This window comes from Athene cunicularia (assembly GCF_003259725.1).
Source record: "Athene cunicularia isolate RWA chromosome 11 unlocalized genomic scaffold, athCun1 chr11_part1, whole genome shotgun sequence".
In the NCBI taxonomy this organism is placed as follows: Eukaryota; Metazoa; Chordata; class Aves; order Strigiformes; family Strigidae; genus Athene; species Athene cunicularia.
This window is the reverse complement of record NW_020799113.1, coordinates 16632856-16644618: the sequence shown is the minus strand read 5'-3', so window position 1 is coordinate 16644618 and position 11763 is coordinate 16632856. Positions and strand designations below refer to the sequence as shown.

Sequence of the window (11763 nt, the reverse complement as noted above, 5' to 3'; positions counted from 1 at the left end):
TTTGCCACAGTGTTTTTTCTTGCCAACGAGATGAAAATTTGGACAACCATTTATTGCTTTTATTCTGTCTCCTGGTGTTGTGTATTTGCATGTGTGAGAGGATTCACACTTAAGATTTTTGGATTTTGTTCCATTGACCATCTTTGATGTTTTATGGAACTCAGGTGATCCACACGATGATGAACTCTGTTCTTCAGACCTGTGTCTGTACCTGAAGTAGGGGAGCTCTAAAAAGTTCAGGGAACTATGGTGAAGATGTTTAGATAAACTGTATAATTGTAGTGGTGGCTACAAATAGAATTGTCTGGTGTGGAAGAGAACTGGTAGCATGCAGAAATAAAATGCCTTAATTATTGAATGATAATGAAGACTGAGAAGCAGTGAAACAAGTGAAGAGGAAACATTAACCTACTTGGAATATAGCTTGCCTGCCTCAAAAACTGAGATTAATTAGGGACTAAGGCCAATAAATTATTCTCTGTTGCAGAGTATGTAACTCCCTTTTTAAGAAAAGTTCCTTGCAAAACAATCTTGCATGATGAAAACTAATGCCAAATAGCTACTGTCCAAGACCAAAGACTTGGTAACTAAGAATCTGGAAAACAGTACGCATGTCACAAGACGGTGCTTGCCCAGGAGACTTCATGCTTCCGAATGTAAACTGTCCTCCTGTGAAGCTGGGGCAAGAATTCCCCGGAGTAGCTTTCCGAGGTCACCACCTCTCTCTTCCAAAACTGATGGAGATAACGAGCTCTTCCCATGCAAGTAAGTCTCTTTGAAGCTGCTCATTGGCAGACAGAATATGCTAGACAATTTTTTTTTCTTGTAGCACATATATACTGTATACTGTGCTGCAGCCAAAGTATGTTTGTGATTCTTGTTGAAATGGGTCATCTGCCATAGATTTTAGTCATGAAATTGGAGAGAGAGTATGGAAAGAGAGAAAATGAGGTGAACTCTTTGATATTGCAATTTAGAACACGTCTGAAAAGTAGACATTGCACTAAACATGCAACTGCGGTGCAGATGATTTTTGACTATCACTTAATTAGCTGTATTTAACTTAGAAAGGTAGTACTCTTCCTGAATCGGCACACATCTCTGCAAAACCTAGTTCTACATATTGGTGAAGTTAAAATAGAATGTAATTGGAATCAACTTGAATATAAACTTTTATCCTTTACTTCCTGTTGAATGTGTTGAGTGTTTGAGAGGGGGTTTAATGTGGCATTCATTGGATCAGTGGATTCATGCAGTTTGAAAGTTCACTTTTATTTTTCCGTTGTCTTCAGTAATTCATAATCTGTATTTATTTTCAGGATAGTGGAGCTAGTGCTGCAAATGTGATAAAAAGCCAGCTGTATTTTTCTATAATCTGAACTTTTCCATCGAGAGAAAAATGTACTCTAGCAATTGCAAAAACAATACTCTATTTCCAGTCACTAGTTCTACTGATTTTTCTATTGCTTTGTTTGGGCTTCTTATGTGCAGGAAGATGTATAAAGCAAGCTTGCCAAGGAGTCAAATTCAGAGGGAAAGTCTAATGGGAAGGAGTTGGGTGATGCTTGAAAATGCAAATGGAGAATGAGAGGAGCTGGAGAGCCAGCTTCTGAAGAGACCAATTATGAAAAATTTACTGGAGGTAAAATGAAGATGCATCTAAAAAATAATGCCAGTTAACTTGAAGATTCATCTTAAGTCACTGGTCTTTGTCAGGCTCAGTGAGAGGGTATGAAGTAATCTTTCTTAACTAAGGATAGGTTATACTGATGACAGTAATGAGATGCTTCGCATTTTGAAAGAGCAAAACAATTGTCATCTTATATAAAAATCAGAGATTGAATGTATGAGTTATCTTGACAACAGTGTGATTTTATACGTAAAAAGGGCGAGAGCTTCTGTGAGCATTACAAACAAACGCCATTATACTTTTGAGACAGTGTTAAGATGCATCTGTAAGGTAAGGTTTCTGATGGAAGAACGTGGAAAACTGGACAGCAGAGAAGGGATTAAAAAAAAAAATCACTTTGATTTTTCAAACATTCAGTTACCAGAGCAAGTATATAGGAAATGAGAAAAGAAACCAAAGTTACTCATGACCTTGCTGTGTTTGGTAAGTGTAATGATGAGAAGATACTGAACAGACCGAAGTCTTGGAAGAATCAAGTTGACAGTATTTTTGTTGATGTTGTTATTATCACTTGCACCTGTGTCCAATTTAATGAGTAAAACCTGTATGACAGATAACTCAATTTCCTGAGCAAAAATCGCACATGTACTTCAGCCACAGTAGGACAGAATGGACTGCAGCACAGCTTACAGTACATACTGCAACAAAATTCATCTTGTATACTCCTGACAATATAGACATCACAAATACAGCAAGCCAGTAGTTTTTGCAGAGTTTTAGTAAATATTTACCTTTCTTGAAGTTGCTAAACATTTTAGTTTGATGCTGTGTTGCTAAGCTTACTGACATTTTTCTAGTACTGCAAAAAATTCTACAGTGTACAGCAACATGAACATCTCTTAGGTGTAGGTGGGGTCAGCACATAAGCTGAGGCCCCTTGTGCAAGGCAACATTTTGGTGCTAGTTGTCAGAGCTGTGAGACAAGCAATAGATGCATAAACGCAGTGGGCTGCTGCCTACAGATATTTTTGGTCAGCTAAGTGTTTATTTCCAGAAGCTTAAAAAGACCTCTGTGAATATAGTTTTTCCAGCAGTTTTGTTCAAAGCACTTGTGAGCAATTTACAGCAAATTGTGCTTCTTTCTATATATCCCTTTCCCTCAAGAAGAAAAGTACTGAAATTTTCATAATTTTTTTGCTTATAGCAATTACTTTTGTAACAGTGCTTACTGTGTGTAGTGGAGGAGTCTTCTATTTGTGTGTTAGGTTCATTTTCTAAGTTGATTTAATCTCAAAATGCAGATATACTTTCACTTCAATTATATTAATTTACTGTAACCTTGTTGAATTGATTACCTTAATCATTGAAAATATGTACCAAAAAATCCAGCTGTTCAATCTCTTGCTTTTTAATGTATTCAGTGTACAACGCTTCTTTAACTTGCAGTATTTTCATTTGAGATCATAAGATTTTTCTTTAATTTTCAATTTCTTTAGTGTAAATAGAAAAAAAAAAAAGTATTCCTTGGATTGATCCTTTCTTAAGGAGATACTCTTGGAAATCTCTGTAGTTTGTGTTGGCTGAAAGAGCAGGGAGTGAAGGGTTATATACAAAAAAAGGGATTTTTGTTTGTCAAGCAGAGTGTAATGGGAGCCACAGGCCTGAGAACTTCTGAATACTGGAATCAATTTAATATTTTTTTTTCTTTTTTTTTCTTTTTTCTTTTTTTCTCCAAAGCTCATTTTATACTGTAGTGCCTGGGTTTTTTTGTAAAGTTACTAATTATTACAAAAACCTACTGATCTTCCATGTTATTTTTTTTTTAACTGTTGCAGATGTGAATGCTTTACTTTTACCTCAGGTTAGGCTTTAACTTAAAAGCTTAAGAGGAGTCTGAAGAATGCACAGTCTAAATGTTCAAAATACAGCAAGGATAAAGGCATCATGAAGTGAGCACATTTGATACCTAGGATTAGTGTGCATAGTAAAAAAAACAACAAAACCCCCTGCCACCAACAAAAAAAAAAGAGTGGGATTTGGTTAATATTTACCTGTATTGTAATAGCAGAATCTAGTCTTTGAATTGTTCATTCTTTCTAAATCTATCTAATCTGTTTGGACATGCAGCTCAAAAGTTGCTCTTAGCTTTAGTAGTGATTTCTAAGTACACAGAAACTATTTTCACTTGTCACCATTCTATATAAGAAATAGTTATTAAAGGGAACATTAGAGAATAAAAGTGTTGTAGGTGTGACCCTACTTGAACATTTTACTTTGAGGTGACTTTTTACTCTATTTTAATGAAAAATAGAGAAGTAGAAATAGAAAAAATTCTACTTTGAGAGTAACACCTCTGATAATGTTGCATAACTTTGGTCAGTTAAATCTGATTATTTTTAATATCTAAACAAGTTTATTCCCTATGGTTTTTGTCAAGGTTACAAAGTTTCCTTGGCAGAGCTGTCTTTCTGTTGTTATCAAAACCTGCTTTTTTTTTTTTTTTTTTTTTTCCTTTGCAGGTCATGGCAACCATAAAGAAAACAGTCCTTTCCTGAACAGTTCAGAAGCTGTCAAGGGAGGTGATTACTATGACAGAAATCTGGCCTTGTTTGAGGTAATTTCTAACTGTTTTTCATACTCTACTGTGATTTGTGATCTTCCAAGATGGGAGGGATCAAGCACATCATATTAAGTGGAAGACAGATCATTGCAAAGTTCCAGGCACTGGGTTGGTACCTAACTCTTGCTGCGTGTCAAATCTAAAAGCCTTTTGGTGTGTTTAGAGGTATGTCTACGATGTAGCAAAAAATTAATGTGCCAGCAGTGACATGAATAATTTAAACTGTGAAGTTGTGGCACTGTGGGCTAATCATTGTGGAAAACAAGCACAGGTTGATTCACTCTGTTAAGAAGGACCATATTATTCTGTAGGAGAGTGCCTAAAATGAGGTACTCAGCCTGGGTATCCTGTATTACAGCTGTGGTAGGTCAGTAGTACAGATTTCTCCCCCAGATGCTTTTTTGTGGGTGTGTGTCTGTTGACTGAGGTACCACTAGGCAGAGATACCCTGTGTGATAAAAAAAGCTCTAATATTATGACCACTGGGAACTGTGTGGCAGAGAGGTATTACTGTTTCCATGTGAAAGTAAGGAGGACCAGACTCCCATGCAGGAGGCCAGTTAGAGCCACACCAAGTCCGGCAGAATCCTCCTCACTGCATTAAATGCAAATACATCATGGTGCACTAAGACCAAGTTTCTGGAAAATGTTTTCAGAAGCTCAGGTGCTGGTAAGTGGTGCAGAGAGCCTTTTTGTGGCTCTGCAGCAGCTTTCCAGCTGAACTGCTGAGTTACAGCTTCACAGTAATGCTGGTAACATGTACCCTGTGTTTCCCATTCTGGGAACTCGGTGTGGGGCAGCCAGAGCTGGCTCTACACCCCGCTGGGTTGGCTCCTGCAGAGTTCAGCTGCATGGCATTGAGCCTGGACAAGTATAATGAACCTGCTGCTAGATAGGAACTCACTGTGGAAATGCTACAGCCGTGTTTGCTGGCACTGTGGTTGAGCTAAAAGGCTTGGAAGCATGCTCCCAGCTGTGGTGTCCCCTCCCTCCAAGGCGTGGTAAATCCATGATCAGGATAAACCCACTTGTAGGTCATGGAGAGTTTGCCACTGGTGGCATGGCTGCTGCTAGTCACACACCTGCCATTTTCATAAGCAATAATACAGTGCCACACCAGGTCTGCAGGCTCTTTCTGTGGTACTAGAGAGAGAGAGAGAGAGGGAGGAGCATCCCGAAGGTGGTGCTGCTCAACTGAACAGCAAGCACATGTTGCCTCAGCCTCTTTCTGTAAAGAATTGTAATCACGTGTTTAAAGATGTGAACTGCAGATCAGATCGGAGGAAGGAGTAAGAAAAGGTGTGTTTGGCTCATGGCATCTGTTCTGCCTTTTGGGGTCAGTTTCTGCATCAGGCATAGAGCATGTGACACTGCTGATCCTACCAGGAACTGTTCATGATGATACATGAAGATATGGTAAAACTCCAGAAAGTGAAATCTTTCTTAATTGTTTTTTATTTCCTACGTAGAAGTTTTTACCATGCATTTAGACATGTAAGATGTTTTAATTTCAAAGAGAAAAGGGAAGGGAATGATTTTGTTCTGATTTTTTTTTTTTCCCTTTTTCCCCTTGAACTTACTTTCTGATGCAGAAGTTGGATGGGATGCACATAAAGGTGTGAGGTCTCTGTACTCATGGCTTTTGAGATTTTTATGTAGATCCAGGTGAATTAGATGACATAGGTTGAAAAATGTAATAAAATTATCAGAGTGTGTGCATGCCTACAATGACCAGAGTTTAATCACTAAATCTCTGATACTTTTTTGGCAACTTGAGCTTCTTAAAAGTATATCAGTTGATGTAAGCTGACATTAGAGAGATATGCAAGGTACGCATACATTTTATTACAGTCCCAAGGCTCAGACTTCTTTATTGCTGTGATTCATGCTTTTTAGCACCTAAGGAGAAGGGTGCATACAGTGCAGACCTATTGATGTAGCCTTTTCCTGTCAGAGTTGCCCTCCTTTCAGAAAATTAAGTCCTCTCATCAGTGGTTTAGGCACAATGAAATATTCTGTCATTCCCTGGATGATTTTCCTGGTGTGTGTCCTGGCAGCCTCAGGCATGCCAAGGCAGGCATGACCCTAGCCACTCTTAATAAACTCTGTGAATTGCAGAACTTGACTAGTTGTCTTCTTCCACAGGAAGAACTTGATATACGACCAAAAGTGTCATCTCTGCTTGGCAAGTTGGTCAACTACACAAATCTTACCCAAGGTGTTAAGGAACATGAAGAAGCAGAAAGCACTGATGGCTCGAAGAAGAAAGTATCAAAAGTAAGTAAAGATTCTCTCAGTGGCCAGCTCATGAATGAGATGATTCCCTATGTGATTTTTGGGGATCTGGTCTCCTTTCTGCTTTATCTTAACTTCTGCCAGGAGCCATGACAGTGTTGCAAAGAAATAACATAGAAGCCTGTAGGTAACCAGATGTTACCAAAGAGTTGGTGCAGATGTCATGGGCAAGCACTGTGCATACATTTGGTATGGATAGGCTTTTAGCAGTGACTTGAATAAACAACAAAGCAAAACCTCCAGCTTTTTCGTAAGTGCTGTTTTAGCTACCCAGCAGTATCTGACACATCTCTACAAGCCTTGTAGGTATGACACAGGACTTGGAGACAACACCCTCGTAGAGTGGTGGGTGGAGGTCAGATCCAACACCCTGGGGCAGTTCAAGAGTCATTCTGGTGTTAGGCACTTAGGCAACTGAATTCTGCCCCAAAGGATCTGCATTTAGATGGTTAGCCCATTTGGGCTGGCCTTGTAATAACTAGAAGGTAGTTAGATTTCTATCAGGAAGGCTGTGTTCTTACTGCTCTTCTTACTGCTCTGGCAGTCCAGCAAGTGTTTCAGTGCTAAACCCTCAAGTGGTATGGTTGCATTTTATGGCACTTGCAGGCCTGTCAGTTTGCTTGCAAATTTTGTTCAAAGAAAGTAAGTTTTCCAAAAAGCTAAGATAAGACTAAATTCTACAGATTTTATAGTACTGCCCTGTCAAGTTTGAGCTATTTCAGAAAGAGATGGCAATGATAATGTTAAAAACCAGCACATTGTTCTCAAAGAGAATGCATATTACCCCATGCTGAATACAGGATTCCAGCTCCCTTACTCACACTTCATCTCCTTGCTCTGCATGGTATTACACTGGGGTTAACAAAGTTGTTTTGTCAATGTGAAGCTTAAAATTCAATTTTATCTGAGACTACATGCACTAAAGTGCTATAATATTGTGGTTAATATGACATCATTACAAGACTGAGTGGAGGTCATCTGGGTGCCATAACTGCATTCTTGTACTACAAGCTTACATTAAAAAGCAATTTAAATATTTTTAACTGTGAATTTCTTTAGTGTGGTACTTGGTGTTATAGTAATTGCTGAGTCTGTCCGAAGTTTTTTACCTTCACATTACTAATATGAAATGTCAGCTGTGTCTCTGTTTTAGCATGCTTTTGGTGAGACTAATGTCAGGCATCAACCGTTAATATTGTGTTACTGCATAATCTAAAATACTTTTCAGCCTCAGTATCAAAAGCAGACTGATTATTACCCTAACAAAGGTACAGTGGAGTGGGATACAATAGGTACTGTCCTTACTATTTAGAGAAAGTTCTGATTGCTTTTGCTGTTTAATTCCTTATTGATTTCCTGACCAGAATACCAGGGTAAGATGAAGTCTAATCTGAAAGCTAGTCACTTACTACTTCCCTGTTGCAAAAATAATTGGGAGAATTTGGTGATGGGTCTGTAGTTTAAAGTTGATTAAAGCAAATGCAGTATAGATTCATGAAGTAAAAATGGAGCAAATAACAGGAAACTGAGAAGTTGATTTAAATCCCTGGTAGAGTAACATGTAATGTTTGGTGTTAGTATGTCTATGTCTGAGTATAGTTTATGTAAACACTTGCAGATTTTCAGACTCTTTACTGCCATTAAAAAGGACTGTTACCCTTGTTAAAGCCATGCTTCTGTGGTAAAATAGAGTTTGGGCTTAACACTTGGGTTGTCCTGAACTGTGCTTTACTGTGTCCCCAAAATGTGTTTGCAGACTTCTCAGATGTTTTCTGTAGAATGGGTTGGGTTACTGTTCCAAAAGTGACAGTGTCATCCTGTGTTAATATCTCAGTATTTTCTATGTAAATACTGCAGTTTCCTTAAGTGAATCTTTGTCTAGCATGTCTGTCTCTGGGATAAATTACATCAGCTGCAATATCATAACTGTAGTTTGAATTTCTTCTCCCTCTCTTGCCATAAACAATATGAAATTTTAAACAGAATATAAGGAGGTTGAACATTAACTTGGCCAATAATTCTAACCATTAAAACAAGGAAATTCAAAAGCAGTAACTGTACAATGCTGTGGATTGAAGGTGTCCAGAAACTGTGCACACATTTGTTTTTAGCAATCTCTGAAGTGTAAATCAATGTGCTGCTGTTACCTTATCCTTTCAATTTGAGCATTAGTACAGAAGCATGAATATCCACCCCAGCACGATAGCAGGTTCTGTTTTTAAGTTCCAGCATTGTTAACTGACTTCTTGCTGAGTGCTCTACTGGGTGTGCTCAGCAAATACATACCCAGCCAGCGTGACAAAGGGTAAGCTGCCTGTCCTGATGTGCCAGGGTGAGCAGACTTTAGATCTGGTATTCAAAAATTGAATGAAGAAAGCAGTTCTTTTAATAAGTGAATGTATGACTCTGAGCAGGTAAGACAGGTCTGTCGGTGAATACCTTTTTGTGACCTAACACACCCCTGCCTGCCAAATCATACCCATTCAAATGACAAAAAAACCAACAACCCAACCCAAAACCAAACTACGAAAAACCCAAACCAATAAAAAAAACACAGACACAAAAAAAGACAAGGCAGTTGTGTGCGCGTGAAGTGGCCAAATCTCTGAGGGGTGGGTGTTGAAAAAATGAGGTGTCTCTTCCAAAGTTAAAGCACGTCATTCCTTACTCCTTTAAGCTTAAGCTTGTGGACATCATTGTTTTCAGCGCCTGCTTTCTACAGTGATGAAGACCAAAAGAGACCTGAACATTTCCACAAGCTCTGAAAAATACATTACCTGACTATACCCCTTCTGATCTCTTGGAATAATTGCTGCAGAGTTTGTGGAAGATGCAAATGAAGATCAGCACAATTTCAGTGCAAAACAGCTTCATACAAACATACGACCCTGTTCCAGCATTCCCATTCTGTGTTAGATACTCATCAGATAAAATTGACACTACTCCATGTAATAGGGTAGAAATTTGGTTGCTTTTTGTCTTTTCTAAGTACAGTAGTCTTCTATTAAAGCACTTAGAGGCAGTGCTGTAAAAATATCCCCTTCTCATGATGAAAAAAGATAGATTAACTGTTTTAGTTCATGTATCTTTAATAAGGCAGTTCAGTTCTGTGCTGTTGTCCTCACGCTACAGAGCAACTGCGGGAGCTGTCATTAGTGATCAATGTCCCTGAGCCCTGCAGCCAAGGGCTTTGATAACCCATCACACTGGCACAATGGAAATAGTGTCCTTCAGACTTAAATCAATATTTGTATCAATTATGTGTCTGCAGCTGATTAGAGTGAACAGAAACACGGTCTGCATCACTGAAACTGAGACTGTTTTCGAGATTTTTTTCTGTCCCTTCCTTGTTGATGTAAACCAGTGTTCTTCAAAACATCTTTGTGTTTTATTTCCTTCACGATGCATGGAGTGTTTAATTTTTTTCATTTGATAGCTGTTGAGACTGGACATAATACCCTTCTTATTTCAGACTACATTCTGTTGAGACTTCAGCACTGGCTTAGGATCACTTACTAATTATAAGATGCTATAAAAAACGGTCAAGTCACTGCAGATTACTGGTGTTAAATATTGCTGTGAACAAGCTGGTTCAGGTATTATTTGAGAATGATTCTTTCATACCAGTATTTTTCATTCCACAGGGTAAGAAAATCCAGAGTAAACTGTTATGCCAGAGGTACACTTAGTAATACTGTGGGTTGGATTTTGTCTGCAGGCAGACACTTGTGCATTTCGTAGACTGCTCTGCTCTGCAGTATTCTAATAACTATACAACTAATGCACAATTTCTCTTCCTCTGGGGCTGAAGTTAGCTTGTAACTTGATATGCATCAGAGGCCACTTAAGAGGGAGAGGGAGATGATGCAGAACTGCAGGGGCCACTGAGGGCAGAAGATAGGAGTGGGCTGAGCTAAGGTGAATTCTTATGCAAAGGAAGCAGGTGGTGGGAGATGCGTGAAGGGCAGGCTGAAAACTCACCTGCTTTGATAGCCCTTGGAAAACTGTCATATGAAATATATAATAACTATGCTCCACTTGCTTCTCCTGTGTAGGAGCAGTAGGTTGAGCTTCTTTCCTTTTCCCTGATGCCAGTTTTGACAAACTCTTAGAAACTCTTTTACCGCCGAGATACCCACACAACTGATAAATTCACTTGATGCTGACTGCTGTGTTCAGAGATACTGTGAGGGAGTGACTGAGGGATGAATGGTCAGATATATGATAAATTTCTGTGGAGTCTCTCTTTAAGAGGGGCGGAGAGTACATTAATGTGATAATAGGAAGCTGGGGCAACAGTATTTAGTCCTTTCTCAGTTAATGTTTATGCAGTTGAAGACCCATTGTAAATCAAAAGTAGCTAAACCTCCCCTTCTTGAGGAAACAGGTACATTATAAAGAATACCCTGGGAAGATCTTTTTCCACCGTAGCACTGGGACAACTCATTTAAAAATCCTTACCTTAGCCTGCTCAGGATACTTACGTACAAGTCATTTCTGTTAGTATCAGAAGACAACAATTCCTTTTGTACTTGTACATAGTCATGAGAAAGCTGGTCAGGATGATAAGTTTTGTACACATGGCAGGTGGTGGTTTAAGGATTTTTTTTTTTTCTACTGTGGCATTGGAGCAGCTGAGTAACTGCTCTCTGGCCCCATGCTGGGTGGTCTCATAGGATAAAGTCTGTTGGAAACCATCAACACGCTGTTCTGCTGCCCACTTTACTTCAGGAGGTTCATCTGAGTTCAAGCGTGTATGGGGAAAGTCTGGTTGATCTGATTTAGCCTTAGTCACACAAGGAATTCAAAGCTGACTTTAAAATATTCAGTCAGCAATTCCTGGTATTTGTAACAAAGAACTGTTCAGATCATGTTCTTAGGGACAGTTTTCTTTCATCTCTGGCAGGGCAGATTCCTAATGCAGATGAGGAAATTTTGAATTGTAATATGTTATTCCAAATTGAAGCACTAAATTCCTAGGTTGCTTATTTTGACCTGGTGAACCTATAACCACTTGATTTTTCTAGGATTTTGCTTTGTGTAATAAAATATACTTTTGACTTACCTTAGGTAACTACATTTTTCCATAGTGAAAACAGGGCAAGAACAAAGTTTTTGACAGCCATTTTATCACTTTAAGAGTAATATGCTTGTCTTAAGTACCATTGTTTTTGATTCATGACTAGTTGGTCTATAAGGGTGTGTGTGACATGTGTAT

At 38.7% G+C, this 11763-nt stretch overlaps 1 protein-coding gene across 1 annotated transcript in view; it reads left to right on the top strand.

Moving 5' to 3' along the window:
* Positions 1-596: 596 nt before the first annotated feature.
* Positions 597-11763, top strand: part of SLC12A4 (solute carrier family 12 member 4) — a 33049-nt gene continuing 21882 nt past the window's right edge. The window contains exons 1-3 of the mRNA XM_026856959.1: positions 597-765; positions 4150-4244; positions 6396-6527. Coding sequence (XP_026712760.1) covers positions 612-765; positions 4150-4244; positions 6396-6527 — 381 coding nt within the window. The 5' untranslated portion in view covers positions 597-611. The remainder of the gene's footprint in view (positions 766-4149; positions 4245-6395; positions 6528-11763) is intronic.